General features: G+C 43.0%; 1 protein-coding gene across 1 annotated transcript; it reads left to right on the top strand.

Annotated features, from left to right (window-relative positions):
• Positions 1-2,516: 2,516 nt before the first annotated feature.
• Positions 2,517-24,721, top strand: dele1 (DAP3 binding cell death enhancer 1). The gene is made up of 12 exons (XM_060901221.1): positions 2,517-2,675; positions 4,888-4,990; positions 5,407-5,509; positions 5,632-5,776; positions 8,948-9,109; positions 9,232-9,296; positions 9,384-9,465; positions 12,837-12,979; positions 16,581-16,751; positions 16,868-16,960; positions 20,605-20,755; positions 23,101-24,721. The coding sequence occupies exons 1-12, from the start codon at positions 2,645-2,647 to the stop codon at positions 23,310-23,312; spliced, it is 1,461 nt and encodes a 486-aa protein (XP_060757204.1). The 5' UTR covers positions 2,517-2,644; the 3' UTR covers positions 23,313-24,721.
• Positions 24,722-26,497: the final 1,776 nt, after the last annotated feature.

Below are 26,497 nucleotides of genomic sequence, written 5' to 3'. Positions count from 1 at the left end.
GATTTGTAAATTATTGCATTCCGTTTTTATTTACAATTTGTACTTTGTCCCAACTTTTTTGGAATCGGGGTTGTAAAGAAAAATATGGTATATATGCGTTGATGAATAACATGAGGAGTATGAATAAATATGATCATATAAATATAAAAAGATAAAACACTGCAAAAGTACTTAATGCAAAATACAAGTCAACAAATACCTGGATCAAAATTAACAGGACAAAGACAAGATAATAACAGAAGACTAGTTAGATTATCACTGGCGAGACTTCAAGAGCTGCTGGACCTAGTAAATACCGTGTCCATGGAGTACAGTCTGGAGATCAGCACTAAGAAGACCAAGGTCATGGCAACAATGAAACAACCTACAGAACTGAAGATCTGCTGCCAGAGGGTCCTGCTGGAACAGGTGTCAACCTTCAAGTACCTGGGTGCCATGATTGACGAAACAGCTGGAAGCAGTCGCGAGGTTAGTGCATGCTTAGGAGCAGCACGGGCAGCCCTTAGTTCCCTGGAGGTCATCTGGAAGGACAGAGCCTTAAGGATGTCCCCCAAGCTGAGGGTGCTGAAAGCCCTGGTCTGACCCAAAGTGACGTATGGCTGCGAGGCATGGACACTTCACACTAAGGATACTCAGAAGATCCAAGCTTTCGAGATGAAGTGCTACAGGAAGCTACTGAGGGTCAGCTGGACGGAACAACGTGCCAACATCTCAGTTCTGGAAGAGATGGGGATGGAAAGAACACTCCTAACCATGGTAAAAAGACGGAAGCTCCAGTACTTTGGACGTGTCACCAGAGCCCAGAACATCTTAACCCACATCCTGCAAGGAAAGATCTGTGGCACCAGAAGCAGGCCATGCAGGAGATGACATCAGGGACTGGACAGGCAGGACACTATCAGACTGTATGCAAAGGACTAAGGACAGGACAGGATGGAGGAAGCTGGTGCTGGAAGCTACCATCGTCCCTGACCCTCAAAATGAGGATGGGACAAGGTGAGGTGAGGTGAGGTGAGTTAGATTAGAACATAATAAAAGGGTTGAGTTCTTCCTCTAGCACCCTTAACGAAGAGACAGGAGGCAAAGTCGGAGGTGGCGGAGTTGAGGATGTTAAGGTTTGCGATGGGAGTGACGAGGTTGGACAGGATAAGGAACGAGGGACAGCACATGTGGAGAGCTTGGGAATTAAGCTAAGAGAGATGAGACTGCGATGGTATGGGCTGCCAGGCAAACGAAAACGAGGTAGGCCAAAGAGGAAATACATGGATGTGGTGAGAGAGGACATGAAAGTGGCAGGTGTGGTAGAGAAGGATGCAGAAGACAGGGAGCAATGGAGACGAAAGATCCGCTGTGGCGACCCCTAACCGGGAGCAGCCAAAAGAAGAAGAAGAAGAAGAAGTTCTTCCTCTAGTCTTCTGTTATTGTATTGTCTTTGTCCTGTTAATTTTGATACAGGTATTTTCCTCATTCTCATTATCTCTAGCCGCTTTATCCTTCTACAGGGTCGCAGGCAAGCTGGAGCCTATCCCAGCTGACTACGGGCGAAAGGCGGGGTACACCCTGGACAAGTCGCCAGGTCATCACAGGGCTGACACATAGACACAGACAACCATTCACACTCACATTCACACCTACGGTCAATTTAGAGTCACCAGTTAACCTAACCTGCATGTCTTTGGACTGTGGGGGAAACCGGAGCACCCGGAGGAAACCCACGCGGACACGGAGAGAACATGCAAACTCCGCACAGAAAGGCCCTCGCCGGCCACGGGGCTCGAACCCAGGACCTTCTTGCTGTGAGGCGACAGCGCTAACCACTACACCACCGTGCCGCCCAGGTATTTTCCTATTATTATTATTATTAGCGGCACGGTGGTGTAGTGGTTAGCGCTGTTGCCTCACAGCAAGAAGGTCCGGGTTCGAGCCCCGTTACCGACGAGGGCCTTTCTGTGCGGAGTTTGCATGTTCTCCCCGTGTCCGCGTGGGTTTCCTCTGGGTGCTCCGGTTTCCCCCACAGTCCAAAGACATGCAGGTTAGGTTAACTGGTGACTCTAAATTGACCGTAGGTGTGAATGTGAGTGTGAATGGTTGTCTGTGTCTATGTGTCAGCCCTGTGATGACCTGGCGACTTGTCCAGGGTGTACCCCGCCTTTCGCCCGTAGTCAGCTGGGATAGGCTCCAGCTTGCCTGCGACCCTGTAGGACAGGATAAAGCGGCTAGAGATAATGAGATGAGATGAGATGAGATGTTCAGTTGTATTTTTATAAATTGTAAAATGCTTGTTATTTTTGCACTTCTGTAAATAGCAACATTTATTGTGGATGAATTGTTATATTAATCTATGGTTTGGAATTTTTTTTCTGATTTTAAATCGATAAACATGCAGTAAAATGTGTATTTCTGCTCCTGAGGATGTTTTGTTTGATCTTGCATCACCTTCCGTCCAGGAAGCTCCGCCTGACGCACCTTAGCTCCGCCCCCGTCTCGTGACTTTTGCTTCAGATCCGAACGCGCAGGCGCAAGCGGCAGTTGGCAGTTGTGCTCTTTTTATCATGGAGGCAGCCGGAAAAACTCCACGTTTTCCATGTTAGTCAACAAATAATAACGCACAGGTAATTAACGGAGACCGAGGAACACGCTGAAGATGTGGCGAATACAAAGCTTGGTGGGGAGAGGTGAGTTTTTCCCTCTGGTCTTTAGATAATATAACGCGAACAGAGTTCACAGAGCCGAAAATAACATCTGAACACTTGGTCTTGAACGCAGCATGGCCTTGACACACGGTGCTGGTGGTGGGGTTTTGTTTTTTGGAGCGTTCATTGACCCAAGACGTCACTGACTGTTTTCAATTCTGTCCAACGTCAAATGATACTGTCCTTTCTCACTGACTAAATTTATCATATATTTCCCAACCGGCAGTTCATGTAAACATGAAATGTCCACAGTGCTCCTCTTTCCCATCCGGGTCAAGACATGAATTGAAAGTTTAATGGATGAAATGTGCTTTCTACAAGAGCTCCCAGTGATGGTAATGTAATTAACATGTAATAAAGGATTAATACACCTTCCATACAAACATCTCATCTCATTATCTGTAGCGGCTTTATCCTGTTCTACAGGGTCGCAGGCAAGCTGGAGCCTATCCCAGCTGACTACGGGCGAAAGGCGGGGTACACCCTGGACAAGTCGCCAGGTCATCACAGGGCTGACACATAGACACAGACAACCATTCACACTCACATTCACACCTACGGTCAATTTAGAGTCACCAGTTAACCTAACCTGCATGTCTTTGGACTGTGGGGGAAACCGGAGCACCCGGAGGAAACCCACGCGGACACGGGGAGAACATGCAAACTCCACACAGAAAGGCCCTCGCCGGCCACGGGGCTCGAACCCAGGACCTTCTTGCTGTGAGGCGACAGCACGAACCACTACACCACCGTGCCACCCATACAAACATCAGAATCAGTAATTCACTCTAAATCTGGAGCAGTATTAGATGGAATGAAAATTAAAAGACCATACACTGTATATAAATGCCTGTATTATGAGCTTGACATATTATTTATAATAATAAAAATAATAATTATAATTACTGTTATCCCCTTCGGACATAATGTGTACATTTGTACACATGAAGTTCCATAGCATTTTTCCTTGTTTGTGAAGGGATTTTTTTTATTATTATTCTCATCCCATTCTCATTATCTGTAGCCGCTTTATCCTGTTCTACAGGGTCGCAGGCAAGCTGGAGCCTATCCCAGCTGACTACGGGCGAAAGGCAGGGTACACCCTGGACAAGTCGCCAGGTCATCACAGGGCTGACACATAGACACAGACAACCATTCACACTCACATTCACACCTACGGTCAATTTAGAGTCACCAGTTAACCTAACCTGCATGTCTTTGGACTGTGGGGGAAACCGGAGCGCCTGGAGGAAACCCATGCGGACACGGGGAGAACATGCAAACTCCACACAGAAAGGCCCTCGCCGGCCCCGGGCCTCGAACCCGGACCTTCTTGCTGTGAGGCGACAGCGCTAACCACTACACCACCGTGCCGCCCCATTATTATTATTATTATTATTATTATTTTCATGATACTATGCACCAGTGGAGCAACACGGTGGTGTAGTGGTTAGCACTCACAACCTCACAGCAAGAAGGTTCTGGGTTCGAGCGCAGCGGGCGACGAGGGCCTTTCTGTGTGGAGTTTGCATGTCCTCCCAGTGTCTGGGTTTCCTGCACAGTCCAAAGACATGCAGGTTAGGATAATTGTTGACCGTAGGTGTGAATGTGAGTGATCTGGCGACTTGTCCAGGGTGTACCCCGTCCCTCGCCCATAGCTGGGATAAGCTCCAGCTTGCCCATGACCTTGCACAAGATAAGCAGTTACGGACGGACGGACGGACGGACGGATGGATGGATATGCACCAGTGACGAGAGATTATATTGAGTTCAGTTTGCCCTGAGCGTAACAAGCGAAAAGGAAAGTGAAAATGAGCGATAAAAAAGGGTGATTATGTCCTGTCATGTTTCCATCAACAACGTTTCTCGGTTCTAACGGTGAAAACATAAAGTGCATATTTGAAAACAAATTCTGTATTTGTATTGTTCTCAAATCACAATAGATGTCATGGGACGAGTGGACCACTGGTAAGAACATTTAATCAGAACTAGACTGTAGACCTGTTCTGCGTAGAAAAAGTATTCCATATTAGAACCCTTTCACAAAGCTGAGAACTTTTAAACATAGTGGGGAAAAAATAGTCATATTTGACTTTCATTGTTCTCTCAAATCTGTATTTGTCTGCTTTAACTGTGTTCCAAAGTGCAGATTGTGCTTTACCTTTTTTTTTTTTCTGATTTGTTCTGTCACCAGTTTTAAGCCGCTGCCACGGGAACACGTCGTCTTTGCGTCTCTCAAACAGCCACCATGTCGAGGATGAAGTCATCAGCTCGTCATCGGTGCTCTCGACCAGCCGGTAACCTTTTCTCCATACTCCATCGCTCTGCCTGATAATCTCAGAGCTGCGATTCCCTCTCCCCAAAAAAAACCACACACACATATTACACGAGTGAACTCGAGGAGCACTTTTACAGCTCAGAGAGTGAGTGAGTGATGAAATTCGAGTTGTAGAACAGAGGAAGAGAATGGAATAAAGTAGCATCGGAACAAGTCAGGGTTTCTGCTGGACATGCAGCATGTCAATATCAGTGATACATATCGAGTGATGTGATACTTTGCACTATTATTTCAAATGGCTCATCCGGCAAAGGCGTGAACACTTACCTGCCTTCGTGTTCGGACTGTAATTCTGTCATGCTGCATGATATCCTGAAATCATCTTCGAAAGGAAGACATTTTCCAATGAAATTGTGTTTGGTTTGTTGCTTTCAGGTCTCAGAGAGGGGAGGATCGAGAGCGGAAGAAAAATGAAAGAACGGCAGAGTTTTGCTCTGCTGGAATGCCGAGATACACAGCGCTGGATGCTGTGAGATGGGTCTGGAAGTCTCACACACACTCATTCATCATTTCAGTTCACAATTACTCGTCGTGATGTGGAATGGGCAGAAAGTCTTGAGTATTTTTTTGACTCAAGCATGATTGTATTTGTGTGTGTAGGGTGCAGCGGCCATTCTGTTCATGCAGATCTGCAGGAGGATCCACTCTCGGTTCTCCTCTGTTGGCGAACAGAACCCAGGAACCCCCCGCCTCCCAGAGCCAGGCCACATCCACAAATGCACGCACAAGATCCTCCTGGACATGCGTAAGTCCTGTCAATCATCCATCCTGTCCAATCACGAACATTATAGGAACCAGGTCGCGTTCGACTGTACATCGACATATGTAAAATGTCAACACGAATCCTGATATACGGAAGCCGCGAGAGGCCCTTCATATAATACTTTTTTTTATTCACCTTGTTATCCTAAGATAACGACATAATTAATTCAGGATCTTGAGAAGACAACACAACTAATTCGAGATCTCGAGAAAACAAAACCGTTATTTCGAGATAACGACATAATTAATTCAGGATCTCGAGAAAACAACACAACTAATTCGAGATCTTGAGAAAACAAAACCGTTATTTCGAGATAACGACATAGTTAATTCAGGATCTCGAGAAAACAACACAACTAATTCGAGATCTCGAGAAAACAAAACCGTTATTTCGAGATAACGACATAATTAATTCAGGATCTCCAGAAAACAACACAACTAATTCGAGATCTCGAGAAAACAAAACCGTTATTCCGAGATAACGACATAATTAATTCAGGATCTCGAGAAAACAACACAACTAATTCGAGATCTCGAGAAAACAAAACTGTTATTCCGAGATAACGACATAATTAATTCAGCATCTTGAGAAGACAACACAACTAAATCGAGATCTCGAGAAAACAAAACCGTTATTTCAAGATAACGACATAATTAATTCAGGATCTCCAGAAAACAACACAAGTAATTTGAGATCTCGAGAAAACAAAACCGTTATTTCGAGATAACGACATAATTAATTCAGGATCTCGAGAAAACAACACAACTAATTCGAGATCTCGAGAAAACAAAACCGTTATTCCGAGATAACGACATAATTAATTCAGGATCTCCAGAAAACAACACAACTAATTCGAGATCTCGAGAAAACAAAACCGTTATTCCGAGATAACGACATAATTAATTCAGGATCTCCAGAAAACAACACAACTAATTCGAGATCTCGAGAAAACAAAACTGTTATTCCGAGATAACGACATAATTAATTCAGCATCTTGAGAAGACAACACAACTAAATCGAGATCTCGAGAAAACAAAACCGTTATTTCAAGATAACGACATAATTAATTCAGGATCTCCAGAAAACAACACAACTAATTCTAGATCTTGAGAAAACAAAACCGTTATTTCGAGATAACGACATAGTTAATTCAGGATCTCGAGAAAACAACACAACTAATTCGAGATCTCGAGAAAACAAAACCGTTATTTCGAGATAACGACATAATTAATTCAGGATCTCCAGAAAACAACACAAGTAATTCTAGATCTTGAGAAAACAAAACCGTTATTTCGAGATAACGACATAGTTAATTCAGGATCTCGAGAAAACAACACAACTAATTCGAGATCTCGAGAAAACAAAACCGTTATTTCGAGATAACGACATAATTAATTCAGGATCTCCAGAAAACAACACAACTAATTCGAGATCTCGAGAAAACAAAACCGTTATTCCGAGATAACGACATAATTAATTCAGGATCTCGAGAAAACAACACAACTAATTCGAGATCTCGAGAAAACAAAACTGTTATTCCGAGATAACGACATAATTAATTCAGCATCTTGAGAAGACAACACAACTAAATCGAGATCTCGAGAAAACAAAACCGTTATTTCAAGATAACGACATAATTAATTCAGGATCTCCAGAAAACAACACAAGTAATTTGAGATCTCGAGAAAACAAAACCGTTATTTCGAGATAACGACATAATTAATTCAGGATCTCGAGAAAACAACACAACTAATTCGATATCTCGAGAAAACAAAACCGTTATTCCGAGATAACGACATAATTAATTGAGGATCTCCAGAAAACAACACAACTAATTCGAGATCTCGAGAAAACAAAACCGTTATTCCGAGATAACGACATAATTAATTCAGGATCTCCAGAAAACAACACAACTAATTCGAGATCTCGAGAAAACAAAACTGTTATTCCGAGATAACGACATAATTAATTCAGCATCTTGAGAAGACAACACAACTAAATCGAGATCTCGAGAAAACAAAACCGTTATTTCAAGATAACGACATAATTAATTCAGGATCTCCAGAAAACAACACAAGTAATTTGAGATCTCGAGAAAACAAAACCGTTATTTCGAGATAACGACATAATTAATTCAGGATCTCGAGAAAACAACACAACTAATTCGAGATCTCGAGAAAACAAAACCGTTATTCCGAGATAACGACATAATTAATTCAGGATCTCCAGAAAACAACACAACTAATTCGAGATCTCGAGAAAACAAAACCGTTATTCCGAGATAACGACATAATTAATTCAGGATCTCCAGAAAACAACACAACTAATTCGAGATCTCGAGAAAACAAAACCGTTATTCCGAGATAACGACATAATTAATTCAGGATCTCGAGAAAACAACACAACTAATTCGAGATCTCGAGAAAACAAAACCGTTATTTCATGATCTCGAGTAAACAGCTGAGAAATGGTTCATTCAGGTGCGCCAAGAGACTTGTGATATGCTGACTTTGGGGCTATTTCTCATTCTGTATAGACGCAACTTTGGTCATTAGAATGTCTGGAATAATCGATCACCTAATAAGGCAATATTTTGATCAGGGGTTGACACAGGGAGAGATTGCATTAAGTCTTTTAATAAGGGATAATTTCAAAATTAGTCCGCGGCACCTCCGCAGAAGACTGGCCCGGCTTCGTCTCTACCGACGGAGATACAGTGATCCAGCTGAGATCATGAAATAATTGTTTTGTTTTCTCGAGATCTCGAATTAGTTGTGCTGTTTTCTCGAGATCCTGAATTAATTATGTCGTTATCTCAGGATAACAAGGTGAATAAAAATAGATTATATGAAGGGCCTCTCGCGGCTTCCGTACTGATATGATAATTCCTGTCAAATATTAATTGTCATCCTTTTGCGGCTCGACGGACAAATCAAGATAACGATGCCAGTGAAAACGTTATTGATTTCCGAAAGGACGACATGTATCGAAAATACAGACGTATGTTCCAAGACCCCTTCTTTTCTTATTCCTTCGCAGTGTCGTAGGACACGTCGTAGAACGAGATCCAGCTTTATTTCACGACAGCGTTCACTATTCATCCAGCACACTGACTTGCTGTCTCTTTTGTTCCCGAATGTTCTTTTCTCTCAGTGTCAGGGCACAACGTGTTGCCCCGTGGAGTGTGTGTGAATGCAGCGTTAACAAGTCCAGAGCGAAGCAGCAGCAGCAGGGTTTACAATTACAGCCTTGTCGCTGATCCGGCACACCACCTCACTGACCAGCAGGGGGAGACAGTCAAGCATAACACCGCAGGTCACTCACTGGAGAGTCTCACCTGCGTTATTATCATATAAACGTATTGTAACCATCTACACCTGGATACATGATATGCTCCTCTTGCACTCATTTTTTAAAAAATTTCTCTCCAACTTTAGAAGCCGTCTCAGACTTTAACGCTCCCCAGACAGCAGCCACTGGATGTGAGGGACCACAAGGACAGGTACGGTTCCTGACACAGGCGCTCTCTTAAATATCTCTGACCTGCGGTCACGGCAACAACCTTTGACCCTTGTGTATATTTTCACAGGAGTCGTGCTCGCTGGACGAAGCAGAGCGGAATCTCAGAGACGTCTCAGGCAGCAGCGTGCCCGTCATCCTGAACATCATCGGTGAATAGATCACTCGCTGAATTGAGTTTAACTTCCAGAGAACGTCACGGACTGACCGTTTATCGCGAAAACAACAACTAGCTCGTACACCCTCTTTGGAAAGTAACATTTTCAACAATATCTCAATGAACACACACAATTTCCAAAATGTTGATAAGACCAAGTTTAATATAACGTCTGTTTAACTTATAACGTGAATAATATAAACATTTTTTCAGTTTTACTCAAATTAGGGTGGTGCAAAAATGAGTACACCCCACAACAAAAACTACTACATCTAGTACTTTGTATGGCCTCCATGATTTTTAATGACAGCACCAAGTCTTCTAGGCATGGAATGAACAAGTTGGCGACATTTTGCAACATCAATCTTTTTCCATTCTTCAACAACGACCTCTTTTAGTGACTGGATGCTGGATGGAGAGTGATGCTCAACTTGTCTCTTCAGAATTCCCCAAAGAAAATAATTTCTTTACACCACAAAGGTGAAGGCTACAAGAAGATCAGCAAAGCTTTACTTATCAGTCAGAATACTGTAGCAAAAGTGGTACAAAAATTTAAGAAAGATGGAACTGCAACCATCTCGCAGAGACGTCCAGGTCGTCCACAGAAGTTAACACCTCGACAGGAGCGTCTTCTGATGAGAAGGGTTGAAGAAAATCGGCATGCAAGTTCACTGCAGTTATCTAAAGAAGTAGAAAGCCAAACTGGGGTGACTATTTCCTGTGACACAATACGGCGTACGCTGCAGAGGAATGGCATGCATGGAAAGAAGCCTCTCCTAAAGCCCAGGCACAAAAAAGCCCGCCTAGAGTTTGCCAGGGCCCATGCTGACAAAGATGAAGACTACTGGGACTCTATACTCTGGAGTGATGAGACCAAGATAAATGTTTTTGGAACTGACGGCTTCAAAACTGTGTGGCGTCGCAAAGGTGAGGAACACAGGGATCCCAGACGTCCGCTATTTAGCGGAATTCCGCTATTTTTTAGCGAAAGTGTTTTTTTTTTTTTTAATCTCTTGTATATCCATTAAAAATATGTTTAAGTAACATGACCAGCAGAATACGTTCTGATTTGGTTTGCTTGTTTAGCGATGTTTTCGTCGGCTTCGTTTGTTCTCGTTGACATTCGGGAACTCTGGGAAGTTAAATTGATGTAAATACCGCGAGCAGTGTTGCCAGATTGCGCGGTTCTCCGCCCAGTTGGGGGGTTTCAAGTGCATTTTGGCGGGTTTTGAACATATTTTGGGCTGGAAAACGTCAGGAGTATCTGGCAACACTGACCGCGAGACTGTACGCGAGAGAACAAGAAAACAATATGGCTGCGCCCATTTGCTAGAAAACATGTTTTAACTCCGTTCGTGCTTTTGTTTCTAATGCGTTGAACTTAATTCAGAGCACTGCAGGAACATCAGAAAAGCAGAAGGAAAGATCAGAGAAACAAAAGCAGAGAAAACTGGAGGAAAGACAGAATGCACCCCAGAAAAGAGCATTACATTCCTTTGCAGTGAAACCTTTCAAAAAGAGAAAAGGTTTAAATCAAATATCTCCAGTATTTGCTGTACATATGTATATATCTAATATTACCGAATCATTGATTTCTGCTCATATTCATGATTTTTGGAAAATGAATGTGGCTTATATTAGACTAGTATTGACATTAACTCGAAACAAAAAAATAAACAAATGAGATGAACTATGGATACTATTGTTATAACAAAATCAGTGGAATATTTAGGCAAGTATATTCTTCAAAGCTACATTTTCGTCTAATTTTTATAAAAAAAATTTTTTGCCACTTATGTCATTGATTACAAAATATGGCATCAAATAGATACACATTATTGTTAAATTCTGTTGCTTTTCTATGTTAAATCTCATCTCATCTCATTATCTCTAGCCGCTTTATCCTTCTACAGGGTCGCAGGCAAGCTGGAGCCTATCCCAGCTGACTATGGGCGAAAGGCGGGGTACACCCTGGACAAGTCGCCAGGTCATCACAGGGCTGACACATAGACACAGACAACCATTCACACTCACATTCACACCTACGGTCAATTTAGAGTCACCAGTTAACCTAACCTGCATGTCTTTGGACTGTGGGGGAAACCGGAGGAAACCCACGCGGACACGGGGAGAACATGCAAACTCCGCACAGAAAGGCCCTCGCCGGCCACGGGGCTCGAACCCGGACCTTCTTGCTGTGAGGCGACAGCGCTAACCACTAGCCTACACCACCGTGCCGCCCGGTGATAGTTTCTTACTTTCCTCTATTTTTTTCAATTACTGCTGGGATCCCTGGGAACACAAAGAAAAATGCCTGGTGCCTACAGTGAAACATGGTGGTGGCAGTGTCCTTATGTGGGGCTGCATGAGTGCTGCTGGTGTCGGGGAGCTGCATTTCATCGATGGCATCATGAATTCACAGATGTATTGCTCTATACTGAAAGAGAAGATGCTACCATCACTCCGTGCGCTTGGTCGTCGTGCACTTTTCCAACATGACTCAACACACATCTAAGGCCACTGTTGGATTTCTGAAGAAGAACAGGGTGAAAGTGATTCAGTGGCCAAGTATGTCTCCTGATCTGAACCCAATCGAACACCTATGGGGAATTCTGAAGAGACAAGTTGAGCATCACTCTCCATCCAGCATCCAGTCACTAAAAGAGGTCGTTGTTGAAGAATGGAAAAAGATTGACGTTGCAAAATGTCGCCAACTTGTTCATTCCATGCCTAGAAGACTTGGTGCTGTCATTAAAAATCATGGAGGCCATACAAAGTACTAGATGTCGTAGTTTTTGTTGTGGGGTGTACTCATTTTTGCACCACCCTAATTTGAGTAAAACTGAAAAAATGTGTAATCCAAGTTATATTATTCACGTTATAAGTTAAACAGATGTTATATTAAACTTTGCCTTGTCAACATTTTGGAAATTGTTTGTGTTCATTGAGATATTGTTTAAAATGTTACTTTTCAAAGGGGGTGCACTCATTTACGCTCAGCACTGTAACTATAAATGGACAAAAAGTATCACGTGTATCACCTTCTTTAAATTGTTTAGGAGAGAAGACTGTGAATGAAACAAACAGTATTTTATGTGCTGCTATTGGAAAATTATCAACGTGATGTGGAAACTGGATCTCCACTTTACTTTGGGTCAGATGATACACCCCTGTTGTTGATTATTTTCCGAGAACAGCATGCCCCCAAGTGTGTTATTCCTGACTTAGGTTATAAAAACGGTTAATATTTAGCTATTATAGGTTTCCTTATGCTGTATGAGCAGAGAAGTATACGATTACAGCCAGACTAGACACTTACTGCGTGGTTATAATATTTCCGGCAATATGTGTGTGTGTGTGTGTGAGGTCTGGAGAGTGCTCAAGCAGGCAATCACAAGGCAGCGTTCGAGTGTTTTCAGGCTTCAGCTCAGCAGAATTACAGCAAAGCTCAGTTTAATGTCGGAGTGTGTTATGAGATGGGCCGCGGAGTCCGGAAAGACGTGAGCAAGGTACGTCTCACACACATCTTAGTGTACCGTAGGCATGTAATCCATGATATTTAAACAGTTATTCCACGAAATCGAGCCGTACATGAGCTGATCGCCGACAAGGCACGTAGCACCGAGTTGGCTATAAGCCGTGTACAACGAGATTGAGTGGAATAACTGTTTTATTCTTTTTTTTTTTAAGATATTTTTTGGGCTTTTTTCACCTTTATTGGATAGGACAGTGTAGAGACAGGAAATGAGTAGGAGAGAGAGACGGGGAGGGATTGGGAAATGACCTCGGGTCGGAATCGAACCCGGGTCCCCGGATTTATGGTATGGCACCTTATCCACCTGAGCCACGACGTCCCCTAACTGTTTTATTCTATCCACATTCACTGGATTTGGAGAAACTGAGCATTTTTATTTCCATTTTTTACAAATTCGATGAATAAAAACTTGACACAAAAATCATTTCCGCTTAGAATGTGAACAAACCCGCGAAACGACAGGAGCAATTTGTGAAAAAATGCGCAAAATAATCATTCTTGGGGGGGGGGGAATGCGTTCTTACCGTCAAATACTTTCATTCCATATATATATTGTATTTTTTGGGGTTTTGTTTTCAACACGGGCGCAGATAGAGGGGGGGACGGGGGGGATTCGTCCCACCCAGATTTAAATTCACCTCGTTCGGTCCCCCCCACTTATAGGGAGGAAAAAACCGTCTATGCTGTCTTTCTTTGCATAAGGCAAACCTCACGGAAAAATCAAAAGACTAATTAACATTCGGTTTATTGAGGCGCACAGCAGTACATACATAGTTGCAACTGCACAGACTGCACAGGTTGCGAGCTCAAGCTTGGTTGCTATGGTTACCCACAACAAGTTTGACAGGCATATCGGGGACAGCTCCTCCTAGTTCAGGACCCCAACACGGCATGATGAAGGGTGCCAAAAGGCAGAAAACGATTGCATCGTTTTTTCAAAAAAAAAAAGACTATAAGTAAACTATGCCTTACTTTATCACATCACCTTGCAATTTTTTGATAGTCTGTTCAAAGTAATGTCGTAGTGAAAGTAAAATCGTATGGAGTAGAGATGCCTTTCTGGTAGCCTCCTTCTTTCGGTGGTAGCCTGTAGATACAGTGCTCAGAAGGCAGTTTTAATGTTTAATCTGGCGTTCCCTGCCATAATTTCAGCGAGCATATTGTTTCATAAGGAAACTTTGCGAAGAGTTGTTGACTGACTGCCGCTCACGCAACACACAGGCATAGTTAGAAAGTCAGGATGCACTGGTTTACACTTTACACACACACACACACACACACACACACACACACACACACACACACGTAGCCCGGCCACATGTTGGGGGTTGGGGTTGGTTTGCTGGCAGCTTTGTCCCCCCCAGTTCAAAAAACGTATCTGCGCCACTGGTTTTCAAGGAGAGTTTTTATTTCATCCTCGGTTGGTTCAGCAACACACGCCGCCATTTTTTTCTCTACTCATTAGGGATCGACCAATGTTTTTTTCAGGGCCGATACCGATACCGATTATTATGGAATTGGGATGCCGATAACCGATATGTGCAACCGATAAATGTAAACATTATAATTCACATGAAATTAAACATAGCACACACTGACACAGACCTTCATATCCATGAAATGTATGTTTAATTGTAAAATTGAACATGAAATTTTGTGCAGGGAGATGCCAGCAGCATTTGTACAATAAAGTCAAACATTATGAGAAATAAAATAATAATAAAATAAATACTCACCAATAAAAAAATAAATCACTCCCTACTATATTACAGCTCACCATTTTCAGTGGAAAATAAATTAAAATACACTCTGGATTCTTTTCACTAAGAACTAAGGCCCAATCCCAATTCTAATTTCTACCCCTCCCCCTTCCCCTTGGCCCTTCCCCTTGAAACTGAGCTACAAGGGATAGGGCTTGAAATTCAACCCCTACGTATTGGGATAGCCCTTCAACGATCGCATACGTCATCGCGTACCTCCGTCAGCGTTTACGTTAGCAAAACGCGACCAAATGCGTCATTGGCTGCAACCAGCCGCTACAGTCAGAGCCAGAGGCAGAACCAGAAATCTCTGCTGGCAGGGTGTGATTTGTTAACTAACACCACTGAATGGGATATCTTTGGCGCTTCGTGCACCACATCCGACAGAATGAGGTGTCAGAACACTCATGTAAACAATAAAAGCGAGAATAACAGAACAAAACGTACGCAGTCAAGCAACCGAAAACAATACTCACTCCCAAAGCTTTTTAGCAGCAGCTTGGATTTCAGAAATCGCTGCTCATTCTCAGCTCGAAAGCGAATCAAGCGGCGTGTTTCCTCTGGATAACAACTTAAAACATGTAAATAATGGAGAAAATACATTTATGACAATCTTTCGCCGCGGGAACCGCCATCTTTCTGAAATCCGCATGAAATCTCGCTGAAATCCGCATGGCATTGTGGGAAATCACTCAAACCCCTTCGTTCGGAGTCAGCTCCAGGAAAATCTCCGTTTGGAGGGGTACAGAAGCCCTACCCCTTCCCCTACCCCTCTGCGTTAACTGGGATTGGGATACCCCTACCCCTTCACGTGAACGCGCAAAATGGAGGGGAAGGGCCAAGGGGTTGGTCCAAGGGGTGAAATGGGATTCGGCCTAAGTAAGACTTACCAACTTCAAGTAGTTTTTAAATAACAAATCAAGTGTAGGGAGCTGCCTGCAGCATTTTTTAAAAAGGAAAATCAAACATACAGTAAAGTAGGCTATCACTCCCTATTAGGAGCGGCTGCTCCTTTAAGAGTATATTGCTTTCCGAATCAGAAGCGCGAGCGAGGAGAATCACTTGCGCAAGAATTATAAATACTAGTCACACCTGGCTTGTTTAAATGTTCAAATAGCGCTTTATAAAGTTACCTAACATATACAAGTGCAATGCGCTTTTTGAGCACTTAGCTTCCGTAAGCTAAGTTTGCCTGGCTACACAGATGCAAATGGACAATTTTAACGAGTAGTAGATGAAGAATGTAAACATATAATGATGTTGTGCTTTTGCAACTTGTGTGTTTGTGACTTATTGCGGGAAAAGCAGCGTGTCCTTACCTTGATACGGGCGCCTTGAAACAGTTCAGAGTGTTTAGCTGCGCGTGTCGATTGGCTATATCTCTTGTGCCAAACAAATCAGATGTTGTGGTGGGCGGGACCGTGTTCTTGAACTCAGAGAGGCGAGTGCAGGAAAGGCCGTGCAGTGACAGTCGCGTTAGGAACGAAATGGCTGCAAAAAGGCATGTTATCGGCGGAAATTATGGCCGATACTGATAACCCTAATAATGCAGAATATCGGCCCGATATATCGGCCAGGCCGATTATTGGTCGACCCCTACTACTCATGGTATATAAGCTGATAGCTTTGTATTAGAGTAGCCAATCAGAGCACACAACTGTGGATCGAATAAAATCAGTTATAGTTATAGTAATTTGCATCCATGCATCACATTGGACAAATCATGCAGTTTTTTTTTTGGTCTATTTTGGAGCGTGCTTTAAAAGCATGGAGGACAGAACTGTAGCGTGTGTGTGTGTGTGTGTGTGTGTGTAGGCTCTGCAGTACTATAGGTGTGCAGCGTTGGCAGGTCACACACAGGCTCAGTACCGCTGTGCTAAACTCCTTCTGAACAGCAGGGGGCAGCAGAGAGTCACGGACCCATCCACTGTGACAGAGACCGCCGTCTCTTTTCTGCAGAGCGCTGCTGCTGCCGGACTCACTGAGGTACCGAGAGAGAGAAAGAGCGCAAAAGTACACTTTGTGCAGCCTCACTTATTCACCTGACTCTTTCTTCCTTGGTCTCTTTGCTGTCTCTCTCTCTCTCTGTCTCGCTCACTCAGGCTCAGCTGGATCTGGGTGTGCTACTCTCTCAGGATCCAGATGCTGATGGAAGAAAATCAGTTCACTATTTCAGAATGGCCGCGGAGAGTGGAGTGAGTGAAACCTGAAACATCACATCACACGTTACTTTTTATCCACATCCACACACGTCCGATAAGAACATCACCATCCTGTGGAATCGTCTCAGAATTTCTTTTCGGTTCCGTGTCCCGAATCCTGAACTTCATTCTTTCGAGTCGAATCCTTTATAACGTATTTTATTATTGTATCCACATTCACCGGATATGAGCAATCGCGCGCTCTGATTGGCTACTCGACTACAAGGATATCCGCTCGTATACCATGAGGAGAGAAAAACAAAATGGCGGCGCGTGTTGTTGAAACAACTCAAAAACAAAACCCCAGAAAATACAAAAAAAAAAAAGCAACAGAATATGGAATGAAAGTATTCCCTGGGGGCGGCACGGTGGTGTAGTGGTTAGCGCTGTCGCCTCACAGCAAGAAGGTCCGGGTTCGAGCCCCGGGGCCGGCGAGGGCCTTTCTGTGCGGAGTTTGCATGTTCTCCCCGTGTCCGCGTGAGTTTGCTCCGGTTTCCCCCACAGTCCAAAGACATGCAGGTTAGGTTAACTGGTGACTCTAAATTGACCGTAGGTGTGAATGTGAGTGTGAATGGTTGTCTGTGTCTATGTGTCAGCCCTGTGATGACCTGGCGACTTGTCCAGGGTGTACCCCGCCTTTCGCCCGTAGTCAGCTGGGATAGGCTCCAGCTTGCCTGCGACCCTGTAGAACAGGATAAAGCGGCTACAGATAATGAGATGAGTATTTCCTGGTAAAAACGTTCGCATTTTTCACAAATTGCGACTTTCATTTCGCCGCTTTGTTTACATTCCAAACGGAAATTATTTCGGCGGACGTTTTGTAGAAAGTTTTTATCTATCGAGTTTGCGAAAAATAAAAATGCTCCGTTTCAAAAAATCCAGTGAATGTGGAGAGAATAAAACAGTTCTTCCAGTCAATCTCGTTGTACACAGGTGATCGCAGACTATCAGCTCATGTACGATTCGATTTCATGGAATAACTGGTAAATTATTAAAACTGTTTTTTTTTTTAAAAATCTTTTTATATACTTCTGACATTCTTCCTTATAAACTGCTATAAATGAAATAAATATATGTTATTTCCCAGCTGGGAGGTCCGTATGGTGAAATACCGTGACCGAGGTCTTGAAAGTATTGAGCGAGGCCCTCTGGGCCGAGGTCAGTATTCAAGGCTGAGGTCACGGTATTTCACCATACGGACCGACCTTAAGCTGGTAAATAATATATTTATTTTTTTCTTTACCAAATTCTAACAGAAAATGAGAGCGCCCGAAAGGGAAAACCGAGCCGAGCCGTCATTTTGAATCCTCATTCACGGCTGTAATGCAAATTGCTTCCTCCTCGGTATACAAGTTCACTTCCATGGCAGGAAAAAAACTACATTTTGTCGCCTATGTAGTCCCCTATTTATACAAAATTGAGTCATTCAGGATTCAGCCATGTTTTTGCTCGACGTTAGCAACAGTTAGAGGTTTTTAGCTTTCTCCTGAAATGTTTTCTTTTATTTCTTCTTCCTCAGGGTAGTAAAACTCGCTTTCGCTGTGAACACTGTCGTTATCGTGATCCATGCTGTAAAATTAATGCTGTTCTCCTGAGAAACGCGAAAATAAATGTTGACAAAAATTGCTACAATGTTTGTTGTTGTTGTGAACGAGCGAGTCGCCAGAGGTCCGTAACCGGGGTCCGTGTCATAGGATACGGACCTGCTCGCCAGCCAATCAGAGCGCAGGAAATTATTTGATGGAAATCGGGGCGCGAAAAAAATAAATTCATGTAATTTTAGACATATCAAACTATTTCTTAGTTATCGGCCTTTAGTGTATGTTCGTTAATATGTTTAAACATATATTATGATTTCTTTTTTTTACCTATCTGAAATTATCATAATTCTATTGATCGATTTACATGTTATTTGTTTGTTTGTTTTTTGTTTTATTTTGTTACAGTGCACTTAAAGGGGAACAGAGGGCAATATATAGAGTAAATATAACAATAAAACACACATTGATGAACCTTATTCAAGACTTACAAAAGTTTTTTGTTCTAAGGTTGGAAAGTTATAGTGTTTTGAAAGTAGCTCGAGCAAACTATTTCCGCAGTTTGAACAGCCCGCCATGATATTAATTTTATCCAATCAGAATGCACGTTCATTTTCTCTGCGTAACACTCATGACGTATGTATGTGCCCAGTTGTGTTGGCTCATTGAGGTTGGGAATAGCACGTGTGAAATACCTGTTTCTGCCTCTTGCGACGATTTCGCAAGTCCACGGGTGGCACCTATCTCATTGCAGCAAATAAATTCTGCTGGACTCGTGAGCAACTCCATGTTACATATTCCGCACGAGCACCACGCCGTGTCACCTGCACGCAGACGCTCTGCCCGACGCTCGCCATGCCCGTGGTCAGCATCAGTCTCATCCTCGCCGTCATCCGAGCTTTCTTCTCTTATTTCATCACCGGAGTCGAGAGTACCTCTCCTAGGTTCAAACTGGTACCCTTCTAAGCCATAGCCTGCTTGCAGTGTGTCTTGCGGGATCTCTTCGTATGATTCGACAGAGCTGTCGCTTTCACTTGATGCGCCCGACGCCATGATTACACGCTTATCTCCTCTATTTCGGAGAGTTCCGCTAGTGCAGTGGGTAGCGCTGACGTCACGGTCTTTTAAAAATGGCGAATCTTGTGCGGTTTAGCGTATAAAGTATTATATTTACAATTACCAAGATATTTCGTTGTTTTCTAGTACATAAATTTGATAGAATACTTAAGAATACGTTACTTTGTCACATCAGCAACCGTATATATTATATTTTGTACCCCTTTAATTTGGAGCCAAGCTCTGTTGTGCTTTCCATGTTAGTTTTATACATATGCTACCGTTCAAAAGTTTGGGGTCACTTTGAAATGTCCTTATTTTTGAAAGAAAAGCACTGTTCTTTTCAATGAAGATCACTTTAAACTAATCAGAAATACACTCTATACATTGCTAATGTGGTAAATGACTATTCTAGCTGCAAATGTCTGGTTTTTGGTGCAATATCTCCATAGGTGTATAGAGGCCCATTTCCAGCAACTCTCACTCCAGTGTTCTAATGGTACAATGTGTTTGCTCATTGCCTCAGAAGGCTAATGGATGATTAGAAAACCCTTGTACAATCATGTTAGCACAGCTGAAAACAGTTGAGCTCTTTAGAGAAGCTATAAAACTGACCTTCCTTTGAGCAGATTGAATTTCTGGAGCATCACATTTGTGGGGTCGATTAAATGCTCAAAATGGCCAGAAAAATGTCTTGACTATATTTTCTATTCATTTTACAACTTATGGTGGGAAATAAAAGTGTGACTTTTCATGGAAAACACAAAATTGTCTGGGTGACCCCAAACTTTTGAACGGTAGTGTACGCTATGGATAAAGTTATGTAAAATAAAATAAAATAAATGTTCTCGGTCAATATTCGCGCTTATATTTCTGCTTTCGCGGTCCGGACTTATAAAAGTGCACCCGAGATGCTGTCGTGCACAGAAACCGCGTTTTTATTGTTGACATCCCGTCAGATCTCGATATTGCGCATGTGCTATGAGTACACACAACATATAGGACAGCTGTCTGGAGGTCTTTAAACTGGGTTTGTGTGTGTAGGACAGTACTGGTCTGCTGTTTCTCGGTCAGTGCTTCGAGAGAGGCTTCGGAGTTCCTCGCTGTTACACGACTGCAGTGTTTTACTACGAGAAAGCAGCAGCTCAGGGAAACCAGCAAGCCAAGAACAAACTCGACCTGCACAAACGAGAAGGTGAGGACACACCCATGATCACCTTGGCGCTTTTATGAACATATTCCCCCCCCCTCCCGGCCTAGTCTGGTTAACACCAGACCATATCACAAGTGAAATATGGTCTGGAATAGGGCTGGGCGATTTTACGATTACGATGTTATTCACGATATAAAATCTCTACGATTAGAAATTAGACACGTACGATATGCCGACGATAAGCCTATGCCTTCAATAAAATTACTTCATCCGAAGTTTTGACAGACACGCAAATAGCCAATCATAACTAAACAGTACCGCATGTAGCCAATCAGTTGGAAGAGAGCCACGTCAAGTTAGGTTGCGTGCACACACAAACACACACACGTGTAGCAGCAACGCACAGCATGGCTGTGGTGAAGTTTGCAGGAGCGCGGCATTTCTCCAACAAACCGTGAAACAAAGCGATTATAAAAATGAGCGAGAAGCCGACTGACCGGAGTTCTGAACAGGAAAGTCAGAGCACTGCCCTGGAGGACATCGTTGAAAAGAAGGGCCAGAGATCTTCGGTTGTGTGGAGGTATTTTGGATATTTAAAATCGGACATACAACAAAGTGTTACACTATGCAAATTACCGTATTTTCTGGACTATAAGCCGCTACTTTTTTCCTAGGTTTTGAACCATGCGGCTTATACAAAGGTGCGGCTATTCTGTGGATTTTTCTTCCACCGCTAGGGGCGCTCTAACCGGAAGTAGAATCAAAAATAAGATAGACGAAAAATCAATGCAAAGAAGAATTAGCAGATCTTTAGCAGATAGAACACGCACGACAAATTACTAACTGGTAATTATTTTCAAATCCAGCGAAGATGATTAAAGTGACTTGTGGTTTCAAACACAGGAGAAATGAAGGTAAATAAATACCGGTTATTTTCTCTTGGTTCTGTTCCGTTTTAATCAGCAAAGTTGCTGCCGTGTTAAAAGGCACTGTTCGGAAAGAATCTGTTCAGGTACATACATGTACATTTACAGTACAAAATCGTTCTGTACATGCAGTAAATATCTAATTTTTCAACATAGATATCTGCGGCTTATAGCCCGGTGCGGCTTGTATATCTTTTTTTAAATTTTTTTTTAAAAATAGAGAGGATGCGGCTTATATACAGGTGAGCTCTATAGTCCAGAAAATACGGTATGCCGAAAGCACGTCCCTACTAACCTCGTAACCTGTAAACAGTCAAACCTTAAAAACCTTAAACACACTGACGTACAGGATTGCACTTTTTTTCTCCTCGCAGCATAAGGTTTACATGTCAATATGTCTTTTATGTTTATTTGAAAGCTGCTAGAATTTGCACAAATGATTAACAATGGTATATAGTTTTTATTTTTCAGTTTCAGTTTATTCATTTGAACAAAAAGAACAAAAGAATGTGCATCCAGTTTGTTTTGGTTCTGTGAAACTTGAAGGCTTGTTAAGCTATTTTTGTTAATTAGGAAGGAACTAACTTACTAATTTGTAATGTTCATATTTTGAGCAGAAAATTAAAGAAAATACAAAAATGGTGATTTGATTTATATCGTGATATATATCGTTATCGAAAATTTTGAAAAAATATATCGTGATATAATTTTTTCTCATATCGCCCAGCCCTAGTCTGGAATCCGCCTATTGAATTTCTCGTAGGGGAGGTGTGGTTTACGATTGTCAACGGCCGTTTATTGGACGTTGCGAATGTCTATCATTTGGCGTATACGTAGCCCATGGCCAGTCATGGCAGTTGTACCCGGTGACGTAGTTAGAGCGACGAAGAAGAGAAGGAAAGAGAAAGAGAAGGCAAAACAAAAATAGGAAAACAATGGGACCGAAATTATTTCACTTGTGATATGGTCTGGTGTTAACCAGACTAATTCAGAACAGTGTCTAAAGCTTGATCGAAAGTTTGGTTCGTATCGCTCGCCGCCATGTTAAATGTGATCCGTAAACAGTCCCAAATAAACTACAAGCTTCCGTTTGTCGAGTAGTACGCGTCACCATCTTTCCACCCCTCCCCACTCTCTGATTGGCTCCCTAACTCAGGCGAGCCTTTAGACCATAGTTTCCATGCTGTCTTTTCAGATCGGAACGATTGTGCAAAGCAGCATGGGATTTCCCAGGCTACTCCCGGCCCGGTTATCACGAGGTTCAATCGAGTCATGTTTTTGTCGCCCATATTTTGCACCCGCTGTCGTTTTCAACCTTTTCCGAGGAACCGTTCTGTCGAAACGTCAACCTCCCCCTCCCCCCTCACACAACAAAGAGAAAAGATGACGCACGCAATTTGTCAATTGCACTGCCAAATAACCTCTCTCTCTCTCTCTCTCTCTCTCTCTCTCTCTTGCTAGTCCTGCGCTCTATCCGTTCCGCTCCTTGTCTCTCAGGTCTGGATCGCCTTCCTTTGAGCTCCGTGTTTCCTGCAGCGCCGAGCACAACCCTGCCGACTCAGCCACTTCCTCATTCACGGAGCACAGGCAGCCTCGTAGCTCCGCCCTGTTTTACTGCTCACAGACTCAATGCTGACTGCAGAAGTGGGGGCTGGATTATAGGGGTGGGATAACAACACGCACGCACACACGCACTTAAATCAAGGATTGACGTTGAGCGCACATAAAGAAACGCACTCTGACATTCGCGGAATGTCCTCAGCCAATCAGATTTGCGCGTCACTGTTTCAGGCATCATGAGAGAACGAGTCATGTTTTTAAAAAGCTACATTATTTTATTCTGAGGTTCGTTTTCTCTTCGAGTGTATCAGGGTCTTGTGAGGCTCTCGACTGTCCGGTTACTTCTGTGTCTGTTTCTTTTTTTCTTTGATCAGAGAGCTGTTCGAAGATAAGCGCACAGGTTTGTGCAGCCGACAGCAATCGTGCTCCAGTGCTGACTTTAAAGGAGATACGCAGAACCTTTATTTTTAAATACGTTTCTCGGTGGATAGTACACTACCGTTCAAAAGTTTGGGGTCACCCAGACAATTTTGCGTTTTCCATGAAAAGTCACACTTTTATTTACCACCGTAAGTTGTAAAATGAATAGAAAATATAGTCAAGACATTTTTCTGGCCATTTTGAGCATTTAATCGACCCCACAAATGTGATGCTCCAGAAACTCAATCTGCTCAAAGGAAGGTCAGTTTTATAGCTTCTCTAAAGAGCTCAACTGTTTTCAGCTGTGCTAACATGATTGTACAAGGGTTTTCTAATCATCCATTAGCCTTCTGAGGCAATGAGCAAACACATTGTACCATTAGAACACTGGAGTGAGAGTTGCTGGAAATGGGCCTCTATACACCTATGGAGATATTGCACCAAAAACCAGACATTTGCAGCTAGAATAGTCATTTACCACATTAGCAATGTATAGAGTGGATTTCTGATTAGTTTAAAGTGATCTTCATTGAAAAGAACAGTGCTTTTCTTTCAAAAATAAATAAGGACGTTTCAAAGTGACCCCAAACTTTTGAACGGTAGTGTATCTCCATCCTTGACTCTTGTATGCTGCATAAATTGGAAGAAAAAAGAATATATTTTTGAGAGTTAAAATCGACCGCAAAGTTGGCATTCGAGCTGCCCCGCTGAGCCAGCCAGCCCTGAGCGCGTGACGTCACAGCGGGAACCGGTTTTAAGGCCGAGGCCTTTGACAGCTATAGACCAAAGCCAGACTCGGCAGGGAAGAGCGGTTGCAACAGCCTCTTCGTTCGGATTTATGGGAGATTCTTCACATTCCTCAGACATTAAACAGGGATGTGATTTTTCCGCGAATTCGCGGAATTCCGCTTTTTTCACCTCAAAACTTGAAAAAAAAAATGTTTCCGATTTTTCCCACAAATCTACATTCGTATCCTATTCGTTCCGACTTTGTTTGAAAGATGGCAGCCTCGGATTTGCATCTTTACGCCTCGATCACGGAGGCTGCCATCTTTCAACTCTTTGTTTGAAGCGAGCGCATTCATTGGTTGTTACAGAGTGATGGGCCAATCACGTACCTTGTTTCATCTCATTGACGTAATTACGTCATTTACGCAATTACATCATTGAGATGAAACGAGGTACGTGATTGGCCCATCGCTCTGTAACAACCAATGAACACGCTTGTTAGATAGCTGTACGTAAGCTCGCTTCAAACAGAGTTGAAAGATGGCAGCCTCCGTGATCGAGCGTAAAGTGTGCGCGCGTGAGTGAGAGAGTGCACGCGAGCGAGAGTGCACGCGAGCGAGTGAGAGAGAGAGCGCACGAGCGAGTGAGAGAGAGCGAGCGAGTGAGAGAGAGCGAGCGAGAGAGAGAGAGCGAGCGAGTGAGAGAGAGCGCGAGTGAGAGAGAGAGTGTGTGCGCGCGAGTGAGAGAGAGAGTGAGTGTGTGTGTCAGAGTTGCATGTTGACCATTAAATTGGCTTGAATTTGTTAATCATGACAAGTTTTTTCTTGTGTGTTTGCTTGCCATTTTAGTACAATTTTTAAGTCAGAAAACCCCAAAACCCAGGAGCTTCGGGGGGCTTCCCCCCTTGTCCCCCCACCAGGGTGCTGCCCTGGACCAGCTGGGGGCCTGCGGCCCCCAGACCCCTGCCTAAAATTTTCAGATAATTTCACCAGCCCCAAATCACATCCCTGATTAAAACAGCTGACTGCTATAGTCCTGAAATTGGAGTGCGTGTACATGCTACTGCTATACACGTAGAACCGTATCGGTTCGAACCATCGGAAAGTGAATCCGATAGTAACATGGAGGCCCCCACCTTACGAAATAAAGCCAGAGAACAAAGCCGTCTAGAGAACTGGATGGAATTGAACTGACGGTCTCATGTGACTCTCATTAAAACAGGATAGGTGTAAAAACTTATGCAACATGCATGCATTTTCACTGATAAAACGTAAAAGGCTCATTCAATAATCGGATGAACTGAGACAATCACATTCTGAAGAAAATTAAATCATCTCATACCGGTAACTTAAACACACAATACAGGGCCATTATTAAAAAATGTTCTGTTTCCGGTCCACCGGCCGGGCGAGTGCCGTTTGTGCAGTTGAAATTTTTTTTTTAACGCCGGTTTTTCGACATTTTTTTCGGGTTCGTAAATCTAAACTCGAACTTTACATTTATGCATTCCACACAGAATATAGAACTGAATCAGCTCTGCGCATGCGCCATGCGGCACAAAAAAATGGCAGCCACCATGAAGGAAGGCGATCCGGAGTTTTCAAACATTTGCTTAAGTGTGAAATCGCAAAATGGTATTCTAGCGAACAACAAAATAGTAAAGATTCAGAAAAACAAATCATTCAGTGATCATTTTAATAGTGTAATTTCATCCGAACTAGGCCTAACGCTCGATTTAGAACTACAAAAAGTCCGTGTGTCGGACCATCACGAACCGTTACTGGAAAATTCGTTTGAGCTTGATCCATCCGAGACGTTACAAACAGCTTTTGAGTTTTGTTATGCGAAATTCATTACCTACTTTGTTAATGACCCTGACAGATCTGTAGGAGAACCTAATGGATCTATTCAAAATGAGAACGGAACCGAACAAAAAAATGCGTTTACGGAACTAATGCAGGTTGGCTGGACAGAATTAAAAGCTGTGTCTGTAGCAAATAAAAAGAACGAATTACACAACGAAATTATAAAAGACATCCAGAGAGAAGGACCTTGTCTATCTAGACATACTGGACAAACTGAAGGAACAAATGTAGTAATGAACATTACAAACTGCTCGTGGTATTTAGACGGCCGCCAGGACGTAATC

The sequence above is a fragment of the Neoarius graeffei genome, chromosome 20 (genome assembly GCF_027579695.1).
Source record: "Neoarius graeffei isolate fNeoGra1 chromosome 20, fNeoGra1.pri, whole genome shotgun sequence".
Lineage (NCBI taxonomy): Eukaryota > Metazoa > Chordata > Actinopteri > Siluriformes > Ariidae > Neoarius > Neoarius graeffei.
Note: the sequence above shows the minus strand (reverse complement) of the source record. Positions and strands in the feature narration are given on the sequence as shown.

What these genes read in the sequence shown, in the direction of transcription:
- dele1 (XM_060901221.1), top strand. Translation starts at nt 2,645, where the DNA reads ATGTGGCGAATACAAAGCTTGGTGGGGAGAG. An exon ending in GTGAGGGACCACAAGGACAG is followed by an intron (nt 9,297 to 9,383) that starts GTACGGTTCCTG and finishes ATATTTTCACAG; the next exon opens with GAGTCGTGCTCGCTGGACGA. An exon ending in TCCGGAAAGACGTGAGCAAG is followed by an intron (nt 12,980 to 16,580) that starts GTACGTCTCACA and finishes GTGTGTGTGTAG; the next exon opens with GCTCTGCAGTACTATAGGTG.